The 20,794-nt window shown below is 42.4% G+C and overlaps 1 protein-coding gene across 3 annotated transcripts in view; it reads right to left on the bottom strand.

The window, feature by feature from the left end:
- BICD2 (BICD cargo adaptor 2) overlaps positions 1 to 20,794 on the bottom strand; it is a 154,012-nt gene that overhangs the window by 58,099 nt on the left and 75,119 nt on the right. For all 3 annotated transcript variants that reach the window (XM_038772113.1, XM_038772112.1, XM_038772111.1), the window contains one exon: positions 3,152 to 3,364. In XM_038772113.1, coding sequence (XP_038628041.1) covers positions 3,152 to 3,364 — 213 coding nt within the window. The remainder of the gene's footprint in view (positions 1 to 3,151; positions 3,365 to 20,794) is intronic.

Genomic DNA, 20,794 nt, shown 5'->3' with positions numbered 1-20,794 from the left:
TCCTAGATAGCTCCAGTTGGTTCCACGAAGATGATTTTGCAAGGCTACAGATGCCTGCCTCAACTTATAAAATATATAGAAGACACTACCATCTTCGAGAAGATAGGTGAAAGATCAGATTGCAGTAACTCTCATGATACCTCATCACTCTACTTAGAGATTGGCATCATCTTCAAATTTGCGCGCACACATACACACACACATTTCCCTCTCCAAGTGCTGGGGATAGATTCCTGGAAGTCCCCAAGGTTGCTTAGACCAAAGGCTTATGGAACAGTCTTCTACACTGTGAGCCCGCTGTTGGGTAGGGACCGTCTCTATATGTTGCCAACTTGTGCTTCCCAAGCACTTAGTACAGTGCTCTGCACACAGTAAGCGCTCAATAAACACGATTGAATGAATGAACCAACAGGATCAAGGAGTCCCCAACTTTAGTCACTCTGTAGCCTCATTTTTCTGAGTGGTGCTCACAGTGAACTTCTCTTTCTTCACATGATAGATGATTCAACAACTAGATATTGCTTCAAAGCTCACAGGTCTCAATTTCTATTACAAAAAATGATGAGCAGAAAACATGGAGCACTGCAACTGAAACTATAATTATGGTATTTAAGTGCTTACTATGTGCCAAGCACTGTTCTAAGCGCTGGGGTAAATACAAGGTAATCAAGTTGTCCCACGTGGGGCTCACAGTCTTAATCCCCATTTTACAGATGAGGTAACAGGCACAGAGAAGTTAAGTGGTTTGCCCAAGGTCACACAGCAGACAAGTGGTGGAGCTGGGATTTGAACCCAATGTCCTCTGACTCCCAAGCCTGTGCTCTTTCCACTAAGCCATGCAGCTATGTGTAACCCAAGACAATAGGGGGGTCAGGAATGGGAAACAAAAGTGTGGACAACTTGTTATGGCAGATGGCAGGCTGATGTGTGGCACAGAACCCTGTGGTTTCACGAAACTGCACACTAATAGCCAAAATAATACACAAGAATATATGCCCAAATACTCACAACTTTCACTGGTAAGGGACAACTGTATATGCGTGGAGACAGACAGACAGACAGACAGACACACAATATCACCTCACTAAATGTCAAGTGTTCAGAGGTCCATTCCTGACATACAGCCCTTACTGCTTTGGGGTGGAGAAGGGTGTTGTCAGTGATCTTACTGCTAAGGAAAAAAAAAATTAAAGACAAGGATTTTGCAAGTTCCTGCAGATCCTACTTTATAAATCATACCTGGCTAAATGGTAATAAATTTCAGGGTTCTATGTGGTCCAGGGTTGGGTTACATAAAAAGCTCTAGCAGAGTAAACTTCCCATCATAAGTGATCAATCAATGGTTATTTATTGAGTGCATACTGTGTGCAGAGCACTGCACTAAGCACTTGGGAGAGTACAATATAACAGCCCACAATGAGCTTACAGTCTAGAGGAACCTGGTCTAAACAATAAAACCAGAATTCTTTAGGGAGCCATGAGGATTCATGATATCAAACTTTCAGAACCCACTGTATTACATGACCAGTGTACATATCTTGTACGAAAAGAGATTGGAAACTGCATCTTTCATGTGGCTAATCTCAGGGGACTAGTCCTGGGAAGCAGCATGGCCTAGTGGAAAGAGCAGAGACCCAGGAGTTAGAGGGTCTGGGTTCTAGTTCCACCTCTGCCACTTGTCTGCAGTGGGACCTTGGGCAAGTCACTTTACTTCTTTGTGCCTCAGTTACCTCATCTATAAAATGGGCTTTAAATCCTTCTCCTTCCTACTTAGACTGTGAGCCCCATGTGGGACAGGGACTGTGTCCAACCTGATTGTGTTGCATCTACCCCAACCCTTAGGTCAGTGCCTGGCACATATAAGAACTTAACAAGTACCATTAAAAACAAAAAAGAGGGTGGGAGTTGGGGGAGGAGAACAGGCTTGAAGATGAAACCTAGGCCTGCCACATCCTTTCCAATCAATCGTATTTATTGAGCGCTTACTGTTTGCAGAGCACTGTACTAAGTGCTTGGGAAGTACAAGTCGGCAACACCGGCAGGTGGCTGCTTATCCAAACAGAGGCTAATCTGGAAAATTAACCCCGGAAAGTTCTGATAAATGAACAAAAGCGGGGGCTCTGTCCAAGATGGCCAAGCCCAACTAAGAGTATCTGATTATCTGAATGAACCTTGGTCTCTATTAATTCACGTAATCAACTTTATGCTGCACTAGGCTTCAGAAAAAAATAATTCCAATTCACATAACTAAATCTCAAACCGAAGCTCCTGCTGAAGGCTCACTTCCGGTTTTCAGACTTGGAACTTTTGAAATCATTTGTGCAAGGAGTGACAGAGCAGCCTATATCAGGGCTAGGTTTCCTCCTATAAATTGCTTAATATCCATAGCCCTATTCCAAACTCTGCTACCAAACATTTTTGCATAGCACCTTTTAAACCTCTTACCAGCCCTCAGAATCAGGAGGCATTTAATCAACCTACTTCCAAAAAAGAACTGGGAGCTTAAAGGTATATTATTCTCTTACAAAAAATAGATATCGCCACTTGTAATAGTAGAGTTGTCCTTTGGTTAGAAAGCAGAAAAGAATGTTTTCTAAACAAGGTGTGATTTGGCTGAGGAGTGAGTATTTGAAGTCTCAAGTCAGATCCCAACCGCTCAGTTCTCTCCTAGAATCCATGGGGAAGTTCCCTTCCCCATCCCACATGGCATCCAGTCTCAATGACAGCAACCAGTGACATGAAGGCGTCAGATGAAGCTCTCAGAGAATCATTGGAGGATTAGCTACAGCCCCATTCTTTCTATTCTGCCTCTGACCATGTTCCCTTCAGGGGCTGAATGGGTTTGGGCATGTACAAGCTGTAAGTGATTCTCTTCCCTCCCCAGACCAAATCAGGACAGTGTTCTGTTGGCCTATTTCCCCTCCCATGATTAACTGACTGGTCATAAGAGACAGACTCAAAGAGACTCTGCATTGCCCAGCTGGTGATTATGTACTACCTCCGACCAAACAATTTTAAACTCTTAATGCAAGTCCGAAAATGTTTCACTCCTGAACGACACTAACTCCATGCCCAAGAAACAAGCAAACATCTGACTGTCTTCCTAACATTTATGCCCCATAATCCATATTCAAGGCTTTGCACATATTACCTCCTTCAGCTCCTGTGCCACAGAGTTGAGGCGTTCATTCTCTGACTGGGTGTTGGCAAGGACGTTTCTCAACTGCTTCAGCTCGGTCTGCAGTTCCAAGACCTTCTTCACATAGTACTCCTCCTTAGTGGCAGACTCCTGAATTAGGGTTTCTTCACGGCTCTCTCCATCAGCAGCAACTTTCTTATGGTTAGTGTGGGCTTGTCCGAATGCCTATAATATTTTAAAAAAGAGGGTGTGAGGGAGAATTGCTCTGATTAAACTTTCTTTTAAAAAGTGAAGGGGGATGAGAAGGAGGTGCTGATCAAGTAATTATTCTGTCAAATCACATCAACACCACATTGACTTTTCTGCTACTGAGTCCCTCTCTCCTATTATGTGAATCATTTGGTTCCGATTTGTAAATGTTTTAATGTGTGTTTTCCCCATTAAAGGGTAAGCTCCCTGTGGGCAGAGAATGTGTCTCCTCTTTCCTTTGTCCCTTCCTAATCACTTAATACAATGCATTACATGCAGTGGGCACTCACTAAATACCATTACTACCAGTACTACTATTCATCCCTGTTAGCTCATTACATTCTTAAAGGCTAAGCACAAAGGTATCTGGCAACCGTAACCCCTTCAAGAGGTCATCAATTCATGCTCCACAGTATACCACATACATTGAGACTAGGGTTGGCTTTCACTCTCTTACTTCTTTAGTAGTTAGAATTTATTAGGTCTCTTGTCCCCTTTTAGTCCAAATTCTATATAATCAAAATCTTTTGTATTCAACGTCCAGTCCCCTAGATACTTAAGGAACTGGCAAGAATGTATCCAGCATGGTTAACTTCCCTAGGCCCTGAGATCCTGGGCTCATGTCCTGAAAGGTATCTTTTTTTTCAGTGGTATTTTTTACTAAGTGCTGTGGTACATACAAGCTAATCAGGTAGAACACAGTCCATGACCCACAAGGGGCTCACAGCCAATCTCCAATTTACAGAAGAGGTAACATGCACAGCCAAGTGACTTGCCCAAGGTAACAGAGAAGATAAGTGGCAAAGCCAGGATTAGAATCCAGGTGCTCTGACTCCCAGGCCCACGCTCTTTCCACTACGCCATGCTACTTCTCAATATGTATTGAAGCATATGATGTAAGTATTAAAACAAATTATAGAGGTTGCCTCTGATGACTGAAAATGAGAGCCCAAAGTGTATAAGGGCACCACTTAGTGTTTTTATCATATTGAATTTGATTTCCGATAAGCAAAACAAAGGAACTGAGATGAATATCTTTAGACGAAACTCCAGATTCACTGAGCCAACCCAAGGGAAATTAAAAAGAATCATATTTCAAACAAAGTAAAGCACCATCTGCACACATCCTGTCAAATGAGTTCCCACTACACAAAGCAGCTTAAAGCCCTAATGCTTAAGATCTTCATGTAGGAGGGCAGGAAGAAAAATTATTTGCCCGTCCATGTCACAACGTCCATGAATTCCTAGGATGGGAAAAGAAGATTGCCAAGCTTCATTAGAAGCAGCGTGGCTTAGCAAAAAGAGTTGCTTGGGAGTTACAGGTTGTGGGTTCTAATCCCAGCTCCACCACTTGCCCAAAGTCACACAGCTGACAAGTCAATATAATGCTTAGCACTCAGTAGATGTTCAATAAATACCATTGATTGGTTGGATTAGGCAAAGCAGCCTTTTTTTTCTGAATCAAGCACTTAGTGGATGTTCAATAAGTACCACTGATTGATTGATTGGATTGGAGAAGCAGCGTTGCTTAGGGGAAAGACCATGGGCTTGAGAGTCAGAGGTCGTGGGTTCTAATCCCGGCTCCGCCACTTATCAGCTGTGTGACTTTGGGCAAGTCACATAACTTCTCTGTGCCTCAGTTACCTCATCTGTAAAATGGGGATTAAGACTGTGAGCCCCATGTGGGACAACCTAATTACCTTGTACCTACCCCAGCGCTTAGAACAGTGCTTGGCACATTGTAAGAGCTTAACAAATATCAGCATTATTATTAGGTTTGTAATGTTTTTCTAAGACCTTTAATATGGGGATGAAAGGCGGGGTTACTGAACCCCATGACAGTACACAAATAAGATGGGTATGAAAAGGAACACACAAGTCAATTTCAGTATGATCTGTCAGGCTAGAGTCAGGCCAGAGGTTAAATATTTGGTGTTCTGAATTATAATTATCCTGATATTAGTTAAGCGCTTATGTGTGAGGCACCATACTAAGCACTGGGGTGGATACAAGATCATCAGGTTAGATCCAGTCCCTGTTCTATCTGGTGTTCACCATCTTAGTACATTGCTAAAATCACAACACCAGAATCTGCCCTTTCCTTTCCATCCAAACTGCAATTATGTTGATCCAAGAACTCATCATATGCTGCCATTCATTCAATCGTATTTATTGGGCACTTACTGTGTGCAGAGCACTGTACCAAGAGCTTGGGAGAGTACAACACAATAGACACAATCCCTGCCCACAATGGGCTTACAATCTAGAGGGACTTGCCTTTACTGCACCTGCCTCCTCACTGACCTCCCTGCCTCCTGTCTCTCCTCATTCCAGTCCATACCTCAACTTATTTTCATTAAAAAAAAAAACCCCAAAACCCCCAAAACACTCAGTCCATGTCTCCCCACTCCTCAAGAACATCCAGTGGTTGGCCATCTACCTCCTCATCAAACAGAAACACCTTACCATTGGCTTAAAAGCACTCATTCACCTTGTCCCCTCCAACCTTACCTCACTGATCTACTACAGCCCAGGCCACACCCTTCGCTCCTCTTGCTCCAGCTTGCTAACTGTGTCCCGATCTTATCTATCTCACCACCAACCCCTCTCCCAAAACTTCCCTCTAGCCTAGAACTCCCTTCCCCTTCCATATGTGCCAGACCACCACTATCCCCACTAAGAGGCCTTCTCTGATTAAGCTCTCTTTTATCCAGGCCCCTCTATCTTCTGTGTTATCTAGGCACTTGAATCTCTGACCTTTGAGCATTTGGTATCTGAGCCATAGCACTTATATACATGTCTATAATCAATCATATTTATTGAGTGCTTACTGTTTGCACAGCACTGTACTAAGCTCTTGGGAGAGTACAATATAACAAAGTTGGTAGACATGTTCCCTGCCCACAAGATTATACATATTATTCATTTATATTAATGTCTGTCCCACCCTCTAGACTGTAAGCATACTGTGAGCAGGGAATGTGTCTACCAACTCTGTTGTATTGTACTCAAGTGCTTAGTACAGTGCTCTGCACAAAGTGCTCAAATACCAATGACTGATTAAGTAGGAGGGAGAACAAGCACTAAGTCCCCATTATACCGATGCGGAAACTGAGACAGATAAGTTAAGTGACTTGTCCAGGGTCACCTAGAGAGCAAGTAGCCGATCCAGGGTTAGAACCTGGGTCCCTTAACTCCCAGGGCCATACCCTTTCCTCTAGGCCATGCTGTTTCACTTCTGAAGTATTCCTTCAGCTTTGTGATCTGGAGAAACTACCTTCAACACCTCCTGATCTCATTACTCTACCCAGAGGTTTAAACCACTGGAGGGGAAAAAGATGCAGTTGTCTGAATAGAGCCATCAGAACAGTTGTCTTCTAATCGAAAAATGTCAATGAACCCAAAGCCTATCTATCTACCCTTCATTCACCCCTCCCTCAGCCCCACAGCACTCAGCGTGGCTCAATGGAAAGAGCACGGGCTTGGGAGTTAGAGGTCATGGGTTCAAATCCCGGCTCCGCCAACTGTCACCTGTGTGACCTTGGGCAAGTCACTTAACTTCTTTGTGCCTCAGTTACCTCATCTGTAAAATGGGGATTAAGACTATGATCCCCACGTGGGACAACCTGATCACCTTGTATCCTTCCCAGCACTTTGAACAGTGCTTTGTACAAAGTAAGCACTTAAATGCCATCATTATTCATGTCTGTCTCCCCTTCTAGACTGTAAACTCGTTTGGGGGCAGGAAACATATCTACTCTGTTATACTGTACTCTCCCAAACACTCAGTACAGTGCTGTGCACACACTAAGTGCTCAAAAAATGATTGATTGATTATTCCTCCAATAACATTACAGAGCATTGACTGATGGTTTCCTTGATGTCTAGCCCCCACCCGTCATGGGTTTGTCACACCATGCTATTGATCTGAAAGTTTACAAGTCCAGATGCAACTAGACCACATATACAATAGAACTCGAAATCAAATTCTCATGTACTTTGGTTGAAAAAAAAAAACAGGCATTAATTATCAGGGTTACTAATTTTCCTTACTTGAATCAAATTATTAGAGGATAGGCTTAGATTTAATAACATGCATAAGGCCCAGCAAAATTAATATAAAAGTCCAGGCCAGCACCTGCTTCTTTCCACTCCTTATGGCCACCCTGAAAATAAGCAGCCTCTACAGCCTTGAACTGCACTGCCAAATCATACTCCTCACTTATGTTCCACCTACTAACCCATCAGAAATAGCTTGCAACACTTATGATGCCAGGACTACCCTGCTTTTAATTCAAGCTAAGTGACCAAACACCTCTTCTCTCCAGAAAATAGGCCCACACCACCCCAGCTGGGGTGTTCCCACAATTAATGGCTGAAAAGAGTCTTGAAGCATGATGCAGAAAGTGCTAAATATTATTAAGAACTGCAGTGAATGGATATCTCCCTATTATTATAGGGGTCAATTACAGTGCATGGATTAATCTTTCAAAAGCAGCCTTTTCTCCTGGCCTATGAAATAGCTTTGCCTGGAAATGATAGACGAGACAAGAAATATTAAAGAGTGGATTGGCAGAAGAAAGAAGAGTTTTTGAAAAGCTCCATTTCCTAATTCAACTCTTGCCAGCAAATTTAACTTTTGCCAGCACTACCCAAATTGGACTCTGTAAATTCCTTAGCTGAGGTACATGTTTTCTCCTGCCTTCTCACTAACTGTAATTATTTATTCATATTAATTTTTCTCCCCCTCTAGACTGTAAGCTCATTATGGGTAGGAAACATGGCTGCTACTTCTGTTATACTGTATTCTCCCAAGCACTTAGTACAGTGCTCTGTACATAGTAAGTGCACAATAAATATGGTTGATAATACCACTGCACAAAATCTACCCTACATATGGAAGGGATTCTCTTTAGACAGAGAAGCAGCGTGGCTTCTTGGAAAGAGCACAGGCTTTGGAGTCAAAGATCATGGGTTCAAAACCTGGCTCCACCAATTGTCAGCTGTGTGACTTTGGGCAAGTCACTTAACTTCTCTGTGCCTCAGTTACCTCATCTGTAAAATGGGGATTAAGACTGTGAGCCCCCCGTGGGACAACCTCATCACCTTGGAACCTCCCCAGCACTTAGAACAGTGCTTTGCACATAGTAAGCACTCAATAAATGCCATTATTATTATTATATGGAAGGGGCTTTAGACTGGTGGAGGAATGGTGTAGATCCAATTCTCCTATAACACATTACAGTGAAATCACACATCATGGAGGAATTGAGTGTACCTTCTCTTTCCCCAACCCTCTTACAGCCATTCTAAAATTAAGAAATAAAGTCAAAGGAAGTTAACTGGATACAGAAGATATTTCTGGCTTCCTAGTTCACCCACATTTTATTTATCTCTTTCCCTGTCCATTTCTTTGTTTCCATCTTTCCAATCTAACTTTTCCCTGCAGGAAGAGAGCCAGTAGGTTCACAACATCTGCCCTCCATACTCCCTGAAAGACAAAAGGAACATTCCAATGGGAGTACAGAGGGAACAAAGGAGAACTAAAATAGGGTTACCTTAGGCAGGGTGGGGAAAGGGAAGGAGAGAGGGCACTGGTAAGCATTTGGAGCTAGAGGAAGGGACGCTGCTACTGCTGCCCTCTGCCACCCTCCATTGCTTAGCCCCAGCATTTTTGTGATTGCAGGCAGGCACAGGTAGTAGTGAAGAACCCTGGCCACAAAGTGACCTTCCACGACCTTGAATGGGAGTTTCCGGTGCAGGCGGATGACATGTTCTCAGCTACACCAAAAACTTCGACTCACGGCTCATAAGGCCCGGTTCCATTGTAGTGTGATGACCGTGGCTGTCATCTTGCCAGAACTTAAGAGTTCTATCCCACCATCCTGACCGAACGTGGGGCTCCTAAATCAGTCGTGCCACAGGCCTGTCAGATGGCAGGCCAGAACTCTAAACCATCGCCCATTCCCCTTTACCCATGCAATAGCAGTAAGTATTCTACCCAAACATCCACTAATGAGTGGTACAGTGCTTGCAATGTGAGCCCCTCTTCCTTCAAAATAAACAAGCCCTGCAAAAAGCCACTCCCATACTAACCCAGCTTCTAAGGACCCTTGTGCCTGGGGACCTCAGGGTCTGCTGCATGGACCCTTCCAAGGTCCCAGAGCCAATCTGACTTGGATCCAAACTCAAGTGTTTGGGTGGAATCTCCCTGGATTCGAAAAATCTGGAAAAGAAGCCATTCAATTTGCACTTTGTTGACTTTCCAATTTCATCTCTCTGTGACAACTTGGGGAAGGATAACAATATTCAAATAATGGGTCTCCTGATGCCACAGATCTCATCCCCAGAGTTTGGGGGAAAGGGGAGGATGGCTAGTGTGGGGTAAGGGAGAAACATGGAGTGTAAGATACAAACCAAACCCCACATTAAACTCTCCCCACATTTCAAACCATTGAAATAGTAGCATCATTCACGGACTGGGAAAAGACCAAAAGTTTGGTCAAAAATAGAAAAATGGTAGAAGAAATCCTGCAAAACTAAACCCAAATTTGAGGAGATTGGAACAATAGCACTTACATATCCAGCTAAGAAGTTCCACATGGCCAGCAAAGTCAACTTCTTAAGAGGAGAATACCTCCCTCAGTGGAACAGGGTTTGCCCAGTCCATTTCTATTACAACCCTGAAGGGGCATTAAAAGAAAATGGCAGCTCCTGATGTCAGTTTTCTCGATCTCATACACAAAAAACCTCTAATGATGTTTGGTTTGGACAAGACCAGAACTGTTTGCCTCTAATCCCGCTCAGTAATTCTGAAGATGTTAGCAGAATCCAGTTTGTGCTCAGGGTGGAAGACACTGTTTAGTCATTCAGTGGACTCCCCCCTCCCACCCCCATCCCCTTATACATTTTGAATACTTAGTATAACTACAAAAACTCCATCCCTATCTGCAACTGTAACTTATTTTCGGCAAAAGCAATTATTCACTTTTAAAAGTTTACCTATAAGGCTACAGAAATAATAATAATAATAAAATAATAATAATAATGGTATTTGTTAAGCGGTTACTATGCATCAAGCACTGTTCTAAGTGTTGGGGTAGATACAAGCTCAACAGGTTCATTCATTCAATTGTATTCATTCGTTCAATCAATCGTATTGAGCGCTTACTTTGTGCAGAGCACTGTACTAAGTGCTTGGGAAAGTACAACAATAAAGAGTGTCCATAATGAGCTTACAGTCTGGGGAGGGGGGTTGGGGGGGAGACCAACATAAATGCAAATAGACATGAATACAAATAAACAATATAAGTGCTTTGGGGCTGGGAAGTTGGGGAAAAGCAAAGGGAGTAAGACAGGGAGACACAAAAGCGAGTGGGAGAGGAGGAAAAGTGGGGCTTAGTCTGGGAAGGCCTCCTGGAGGAGATGTGCCTTCAGTAAATCAATCAATCGTATTTATTGAGCGCTTACTGTGTGCAGAGCACTGTACTAAGCGCTTGGGAAGTACAAGTTGGCAACATATAGAGACAGTCCCTACCCAACAGTGGGCTCACAGTCTAAAAGCTTTAAAAGCGGGGGGGGGGGGGGGCGGCCCAGTAATTGTCGGATTTGAGGAGGGAGGGCTTTCCAGGACAGAGGCAGGGGTCAGTGGTGAGACAGGTGAGATCAAGGCACAGTGAAAAGGTTAGCATCAGAGGAGCAAAGTATCAATCGTATTTATCAATCACATTTATTGAGCGCTTACTGTGTGCAGAGCACTGTACTAAGCACTTGGGAAGTACAAGTTGGCAACACATAGAGACGGTCCCTACCCAACAGTGGGCTTGTGGGATGGGTTGTAGGAGAGAAGCAAGGTGAGATAGGAGGGGGCAAGGTGATGGAGTGCTTTAAAGCCAATGGTGAGGACTTTTTTTGATACAGAGGTGGATGGGCAACCACTGAAGATTTTTGAGGGAGGGGGTGACATTTCCAGAACATTTCTGTAGAAAGATGATTAGGGCAGCAGAGTGAAGTATGGACTAGAGTGGGGAGAGGCAGGAAGTTGGAAGGTCAGCATGGAGGTTGATGCAGTAATCTAGGCAGGATAGGATGAGTGATTGTATTAACGCAGTCCATGTCCTACATGGGGTTCAGTCTTAATCCCCATTTTACAGATGTGGTAACAGGAACAGAAAAGTGAGATGACTTGCCCAAGGCCACACAGCAGACAAGTGGCAGACCTGGGATTAGAACTCAGGTCCTTCTGACTCCCAGGTTCATGGTCTACCCACTAAACCATGCTGCTGCTTCTCAAAAACTGAATCTCAAAAATCATCTACTAATGCCTTCCCAGACTGAGCCCCCTCCTTCCTCTCCCCCTCATCCCCCTCTCCATCCCCACCGTCTTACCTCCTTCCCTTCCCCACGGCACCTGTATATATGTATATATGTTTGTACATATCTATTACTCTATTTATTTATTTATTTTACTTGTACATATCTATTCTATTTATTTTATTTTGTTAATATGTTTGGTTTTGTTCTCTGTCTTCCCCTTCTAGACTGTGAGCCCACTGTTGGGTAGGGACTGTCTCTATATGTTGCTGACTTGTACCTCCCAAGCGCTTAGTACAGTGCTCTGCACACAGTAAGCACTCAATAAATACGATTGATTGATTGATTAATGCCCATGATGACAGTGGATAAAATTTAAATTAGCTGCATTTTAACTGTGCATATTCTATACTCGGCTTCAGAGACCACTGACTGAAAGAACCCCCAAAATCATTGCTATTGAAAAACAAAAAACACGAAAGGTAGGAGGCTGACCATTATAAACAGCAAGATGTTTCTTCCTTGTAGAACTCGTAGTGAGGTTCTAGACTGAGCCCGTTGTTGGGTAGTGACCGTCTCTACATGTGGCCAATTTGTACTTCCCAAGTGCTTAGTACAGTGCTCTGCACACAGTAAGCACTCAATAAATACAATTGAATGAATGAATAAATGTTTTGAAAGTTTACAGTGTTAGTTTGGCATCTGAAGATGTTAAGAAGCTGGTTTTGCTAAAGAATATAATTTCTTCATGGAAATCTATCTTCAAAGTGCCTTATCACAACAAAGAGAGAGGGGGAAAAAAACAAGATTGATTTAGCCATACAAAGGCTAAGCTTTCTATATATTGAGATTCTAGATGCTTTTTTTCCCCCATTTGACTATTTGTGTTCTTTAAATTCCAGGATGAGGGGAAAAATAATTTCCTTACTACACTCTCACCCACCAATTTTTACAGACTATCCAAGATGTCAACAATGCTCTGAAATGTGTTAAGCACAAGCTTATGAAAAGAACCTTAAACCTTTTCTTCTCATACCAATGCCTTTTAGATTCAATGTTATTATGTTGGCAAGGAGTCAAGAAAAAAATGTATGCTGTGAAACATGACAGGAACCAAAAAATAAGTTAAAGGGACAAAAGATACAAGCAAATGGGGCCTTTGGCACCTCACAGGACAAGAGACCCATACTGCTCAGGAAGCAATACTAGGTATTTATTGGGTAATTGTGCATTCTGAATTATTTAATAGCCGTGTTACTCCATGTTAAGTGTTAAATCCAAACAAAGGTTCCAACATGCATGGCTCTGACCTTCATGCTGGGAAGGAAGCCTGGTTTTTCTTTGCTGTTGTGCAAGAGAAAAGAGCCAGTACACAAATCATAGTTGAGTAAGACATTTTTTCAACATTTACTTCTCTGCTAGTATCTTCTTTCCACAGGCAGGAAAATGAGCACTAAAAGCAAGCCTTTAGATCCAGAAAAAGGAGTGGGTCTGTATGTTTGCTCTGCTTCTGGAGCAGATACTCCTTTCTCTCCTATTATGTCAAAAGATTCAGGGAAACAGCACCTGCTCCAGCTAGTCCCTTTCCTGGTTTGGGGCATACAGCCTACAGAGTAACCTCTTTAGTTATTCCAGGTGATGACAATCCCTGCCAAAGCTGCACTGCAAAGGAAGCTGTTGGAACAACCATTTCACCACAAAGCCAAATAACAGCCCAGTGTTCTTCCCCAAGTGAAGCTTGGCCTTCACACTTCTGCCAGTTCACATGTCTTTTCTTCCAGCCATCCAACCTTACACTCTTCTCCCCCTGATCAAAAAGAAAAGAATATAAGAAACTGTATTCTTTTCCCTCTGCATCCTGCTCCTGACAGGAATGTAGTTCCCCCGGGGTTTGGGTAAGTAATAAGCTTATCAGAAAGGCCTGATCCTATGCAAATAAACTATTTATATGACTGTAAAGATTCAATTTTACAGTACAGATACAAAAATTCCACCTTTTGTATAAATAGGACAGCATGTTCACATGCATGCACACACAAATAGAATTTATTTAATCTCCAAGAGCCACTGGGAAACAGGGTGAAGGAATGGCGATGCTGGGCCCCTGGACTTCCAGGTAGAAGGTGGCCACTGAGGCTGGAAAAAAAAAAAAAATCTCTGAGGGGCTCTCCCCCATCCCATATGGGATAAGGGCCAGGAGCTTCTAGACAGCCAATCTTCAGGCCTTGAGAGCCAGCTTCCCAGGTTGGAGCCAGTCGCTGAATCCAAATTATGATTATTATTATTATAGTTCTTGTTAAGCATTTTCTATGTGCCAAGTGCTGTTCTCAGCACTGGGGTAGATACAAGCTAATCAGATTGGACACAGTCCCTGTCCCACATGGGGCTCACACACTAAATCACACTCCAACCATCTCTCAGGAACATCTACCAACTCTGTTATATTGTACTCTTCCAAGCACTTAGTACAGCACTCTGCACACAGTAAGTGTTCAATAAATACAATTAAATGATTGGTCTCTCAGGAAGAACTTCCACTGCATTGAATGGAGAAGCAACATGGCTTAGTGGAAAGAGCATGAGTTTGGGAGTCAGAGAACCTGGATACTAATCCCAGCTCTGCCACCCGCATTCTGTGTGGTCTTGGGCAAGTTATGTCACTTCTCTGAGCCTCAGTTTCATCAGCTGTAAAATAGGGATTAAATATCTACTCTTCCTCTCCCTTTGGAAAAGAAGTGAATTCATTACATTTATTAAGCACTTACTGTGTACTGAGCACTGTATTAAGCCCTTAAAGTTGACTTGCCCAAGGTCACAGAGTAGGCAAGTGGTTTTGCCAGAATTATAACCCAAGTCCTCTGACTCCTAGGCCTGTGCTCTTTCCACTAGGCCATGCTGTTTCCTGACAAATGGGGAAAAAAAAATTGGTGATTAAAAGTAAGGACCTAGAAAATAATCCTGAGGTTGACAAACACTAATTTTGAGGTGGGTACCCAAAATGAAAAACATATGAAAGTTGAAGCAAGGTTTTGTAAAGGTAGTCAATTCCAGCTGGAGGAGACATGGTAGAATCTGTCAGAAAATGGCTGACATCCTGCAGAAAATACCTCAGATCCTTATTACTTGCAGTTCCCTGATCTGAACACTAACAATTTACATTAACTGAGCACCAATTTCCGGAGGCTTTCTAGGGGCTCTCTCAGGGATACAGTATGATCAGGGCCTTGTTTCATCCCTGAGCCACTTTGGAACAGAAGATTCACCCAGAGTCACTTTTCCCAAGTAATTCTTATTGTCTGGGCTTCAGCAACATAGCCCTGAAATGTATTGGATTGAAGCTTTGTCCTTTCATTCTATCTCTTGTTTTCTTCCTGGCTGATATGGTGGGGGAGGGAGAGGAAGGAAGTGGGGAGCATAGGGAAGAGAGAGGCATGCTTGCCGCATTTGCTGCCTTTGTGTAAGTCAATCAAGAGCACAAATTAAAATCTGCAGCAGCTGTTTGAGCAGTGTGGGACAATGGCAATCTCAGAAGAGGTCGGGGGAACAGAAGGATTCCTCTCTAATGGGAGCTGCAGGGGGAGGGCCGGTGAGCGGAAGGAAATTACTGGAGCTACAACTGGGTCAGGAAAGGGAGAGGAAAGCCTGTGGTTCGCTATGACAGGCTTTTGCTATATGGCTAATGCTGTAACACCACGGCAATATTGTGTCAAAGATGAAAACACTACTCAGAGTTGTTCTGGGTATTTTCCACATAATTGGAAAGCATTTGCTCCACCCTTATCTGATAAAAAAAGTTCTAAACTATGAAGTGGAATTCACTTTCTATAGAAAGAGTGCACTTAGATTTGCACCCTTTGTTCACCCCTCCCTAAGCCCCAGGGAACCTATGCACATATCCGTAATTGATTTATCAATCGCATTTATTGAGTGCTTACTGTGGGCAGAACACTGTACTGCTTGGGAAAGTACACAGACCTGGTAGACACATGTGTTACCCACAATGAGGTTAGAGATCATTCCCAAATTTGAAGAGTGTGTTTGGTAATTTAATAATTTTATTTTAATTTATTTATATTAATGTCTGTCTCCCCCTCTAGACTGTAGCACATTATGGGCAGGGAACATGCCCACTAATTATATTGTATTGTACTCTCCGAAGCATTGAGTAGGGTGATCTTCAAACAGTAAGTGCTCAATAAATACCACTGACTGAATGTGTTTACCAACTCATACTGTAGTAAAGTGCTTTGCACACAGTAAGTGCTCAAATACAACTGAATGAATACTGTACTCTTCCAAGTGCTTAGTACAGTGCTCTGCACACAGTGTTAAAGAAATGATTGATTGGTTGATTAACAATCAATTAATTACAGAAGGGAAGAGTTTGCCTACAGAAAGCAAATTTTAGCATTCAGTTATCAGATAAAGTAACATCTCACCTGAGAGGACACTTCTCCCAAATGGAGATGGATTTTATTTGCCTTATTTCACAGTAGGATGCAACCCATTCCTTTTGCAAGTAAGAGCAAACCTAGAAAGTTGAGTGCAATATCAACTTCAAAAAAAACCCCAACAAAACTAAGAGCAAGTAACGAAACCCATAGGCTCCACTTTAAATGGAGACATACACACCTCTTGGTAACTTGGAAATATCATGAAGCCTGGCTAAAGCAAATAGAAATGAAAGTAAATATTTCTGAACAGATAGCTTATGTGGATTGGAAGCCTGCAGCTGAAGATGAGTTCTAGTTTCGATAGCAATGCAAATGAGAGAAAGAAAAATCCATTCCCATCAGCTCAAATTTGGACCTTCTACATCACAGTGTGCATTCTGGAAGGAAATAAGTCTTCATCACAGCAATAGCCATCAACAGTTACAACTCAGGAGTTCAGGACAACACCACCTGATCCAACTGAAGGCATTGGGGAACTTGGGAAATTCAGCTACCCATAGAGGAACTTGGCTAGTACCCTGGCCTTACTAAAAATCACATCATTTGATAGGCTTTCCCCAACTATGCCCTTATATCCCTACTCCCTCTTCCTTCTGTTTCACCTATGCACTTGGATTTGTAAACTTTAAGCACTTGATATTCACCCCGCCTCATCCCCCCAGCACTTATGTCCATATCTATAATTTATTTTAATATCTGTCTCCCTCTCTAGACTGTTAGCTACTTGTGGGCAGGGAACGTACCCACAGCGTGGCCTAGTGGAAAGAGCACAGGCCTGGGAGTCAGAGGACTTGGGTTTTAATCCCAGCTCTACCACTTGTCTGCTGTGTGACCTTGGGCAAGTCACTTCACTTTTCTGTGGCTCAGTTTCCTCATCTGTAAATTGGGGGATTTGATTGTGACTCCCATATGCGACAAGGGCTGTGACCTGCCTATCTTGGATCTACCCCAGTGCTTAGTGCAGTGCTTGGCACATAGGAAGCACCTAACAAGTGCCATAATAATAGAAATAGCCTTACTGTATTAGTGCAGTGCTTTGCACCTAGTAAGCATTCAATAAATACCAATGACTGATTGATTTCAACACCTGCCCTCTTGTTTAAAAAAGACTCTGAGACCTTTAAGCCAGATTCTCAGATCCCATCCCTTCAAACCCTATCATTTCCTACCAGCAGCTTCTCAAAAAAGGATGTGCTACAATATTAAAAACGAATTAAAAAAAAACAAAACACAAAGCTATAAAATGGAAGCCCAATTGCTATGGGACTGCATGCCTAGCTTTTAGTAATTTTCTAACACAAGGAATTAAGTTTATACCTGTCTCAAAAGAAAGGGGGAAGTTATAGAATAATACAGCCACTATAATTTTCAAATGACAGATTATTGAGAAAGCTAATTATTTTAACTGTGCTTCTCATTTGATGTAAATGAGAAGAACAGATTCACAGCTGGCCTTTGTTCTTTCAAACCCCCTACAGACTGGACAAATCCTTCCTAGTCCAAATGATTTTCCTATCTCTAGTTGTCAGACTGATTCCCGTCTCAGTACACTCGGTTCTTCCATAATGCATGTTTTCACTATGAGTTTTGGAAAGACTTGCTGTTGGGGAATTAGAGGATGTCCTTTTGACAGCTTGTATCTATGCTATGTTTCTTAGTGCAGGCTTGGTCAAAAACCTAACCACCTTGTTATAAGAGAAAGGAGTGGATTAGGGCTGTTTCACCTCCCCACTTAATGGATCTCTGTGTGGCTTTGTTCTTTGCCTGTTTGGAGGCAGGGGTATGAACCAGAAGTGTCTTTAAAAGAAGGTGCATTTAGAATTCAGATGAGGGTCTTTATGTAAATCAGTTCTTAAACTTATAACATTGCTCAAGTTAAGGGCAGAAAAATATTGGGGGTGGGGGGTCTAAACTGAATTCCTAATATCTTTTCTTAAAGCCTCCCTTCCTCTCCCACAAGCTTGCAACCTTTGCATTACCTTTGATGCCACTCCCATTTTCTTCTCCACATTCAATCTGATCTAACCTGCTAGTTTCTCCTCAATAATATTTCACCAGATTGAACCCTTCCCTCCACACTTACAACCTCCACTTTGATGTACAGGTGAGGTGGTGTGGAATAAGTCTATTTCCAACAGGTTTAAGGGGGTTTTTTTGTTTGTTTGTTTTGTGGTATTTGTTAAGTGCTTACTATGTACCAGGCACTGTTACATAGTAACATATCTAAGCACTGGGGTAGATATAAGATAATTGGATTGGACACAGTCGCTGTCCCACAAGAGGCTCAGAGTCTTAATACCCATTTTACAGGTGAGGGAACTGAGGCAAAGAGAAGTTAAGTGACTTACCCAAGGTCACACAGTAGACAAGTGGAAGAGTCAGGATTAGAACACAGGTCCTTCTGACTCCCAGGCCTGTGCTCTATCCACTAGGGACCGTCTCTATATGTTGCCAACTTGTACTTCCCAAGCGCTTAGTACAGTGCTCTGCACACAGTAAGCGCTCAATAAATATGATTGATGATGATGATGCTTCCTAGCAGGCAGGAAGTTGTAATCTCCAACACATGTGTGTCCTGTGGAAGACTACCAGCCTCCAACCACCTTGCCTCTAGCCTCTCCCATTTTCAGTCAATCATATTTATAGAGTGTTTACTATGTGCAGAACACTGTACTATGTGCTTGGGAGAGTATAATATATCAAAGTTATATTGCCCTCAACAAGCTTACAGTCTAGAGGTGGGCATTCTAACTGTACACATTTCTTATAAAACACTCAAGAGAAAGCATTATTCTACCTTATAGGCAAGCTATTGCCACCAGCAGTCTTTTAACTGTTATTCCCCTAATACATCTGAGTAATTCCAAGTTCTTAAACTACATGCAGGGTAAATGTACAGTGATGGCTACATTCATAAGTGAAACTAATGGAGAAACTGTGCCTTCATTTCAGGCTAATGAAAGCAAACAAATAGATTGTGTGTGTGTGTGTGCGCGTGCATCTGTAAAAATAATCAACTTCATTTAGGACAAAGTCATGAAAAATCTTCACAAATATTTCTCGTCAGGACACACCAGAAAAATAAATGCTCACATAAAATTTATTTGCTTATAAGTTTCTGCCCAGTAGAATTTGGGGTTTTTCTGCCAGAACAAAAATGTAGAGACACCTTAACTCTAGCACTGCCACAACAAAATGTAGCGACACCTTAACTCTAGCACTGCCACAACAACCCTAGCAGCTCGATCTGTCATCTGACCTATGTAAGGAGAGAGTGCTTTTGTAGAAAAAGGTTCAGAGCAAGTCCAGATAATTTCTTCCTTTTTTTAAAAAAAACAAAAAAACCACAAAATGGGTAACCTATCATCGCTAAAAGATCAGACAACTCTAATATTTGATTTCCAGTCACAAACTCTGAAGTCTTTATTAAATCCAGGAAACTGGGTCTGGCAAGATGCAAATGCCTGGGTGGGCTGTCATGCCAGAATTCAGAGTTTAAAAGGATGAATACTATTTTTTTTTAAATTACCTCAAAATAAAGCATTCTGCTGAGCAACAAAGGCAAGCAACTAGCTGTAAAATCAGCTCCCTGCCCACAACTTCCTCAGCCTCAAAGCACCAAATGTTCTGAATGCCATCATAGCAGTTGGTGTTTTATATAAAAGAACCTCAATCAGGTTTCCTAGTACCTTTTCTGCAAATAGTCTCATTACAACCACCCATATGGCAATGAAGGAACATCTCACCCTTTTTAAAGATGGGGGAACGGAGGTTAAATTAGGAACCTCTTCTGAGGGTTAAATGGTATCTCTGCCCTGTCACAAAAGCAATACTGGATGGTTGCTCTGGCAACCAGAGAAGGCTCCTCCCAGAGCACCAAAATAGACTCTAGAGGGCTTCTTTCAACACTGCTTACAGGTAGACGTGAAAACCTCTCTTCTGCATGCCCCTGCAGCTGTGACTTCAGGGCCACTGAGAATTCATCAATATTGACAACAGAGACATAGACACAAGTCCAAGAAATGTTAGGAGAAAGGGGAAATTTACCAGAGTCCAGGATTAGAATGCACCACCGCTTGAGTAAGCTGCTAAACGTTAGTGTACTATTCAGTCTTGTCTTATGCTGTGCCTTCTCTCAAATGCCCATTTTGAATAAACTCATTTCCTAACAGCTCAAGGCTGCACTGATGCACTTCAATTACTGGGCTCTCTCAAGTGTTACTATTCTAATCAGGATGTGTTAATGTGCCATAAGTTTAAATCATAAAAAGAAAAAAAAGCCACTAGCATTGTTCACTCCTCAATTTTTCATGTCTACAATGTAAGTTACATGTTTGGTCCAGTTTCCAAATTCAAGAGATACAAAATGCTCATTTGGAACCCACGCCTCCTTGAAACCACAAACTTGTTATCAGTGTTCTTCCTGAAGCATCACATTCGTCAGCACATACCTGTTTTTTAATTAATGACACAGGCGTCATTAAAAGGAACTCCTTGTACTGTGACATATAAGGCATTTTTAAATCCCATTTGGTCTAGCAGTTCTAGTTCCAGGGGTGGTCAAAGTATGATATGTCTTAATCATGGAATCCCAGAGCTAGAAAGGAACTCAAGAGGTTGTCTGGTCCAGCAGTTGAAT

Source organism: Tachyglossus aculeatus, chromosome X1 (assembly GCF_015852505.1).
Source record: "Tachyglossus aculeatus isolate mTacAcu1 chromosome X1, mTacAcu1.pri, whole genome shotgun sequence".
NCBI classification, from domain to species: Eukaryota; Metazoa; Chordata; class Mammalia; order Monotremata; family Tachyglossidae; genus Tachyglossus; species Tachyglossus aculeatus.
This window is presented reverse-complemented; position numbering and strand designations above follow the sequence as displayed.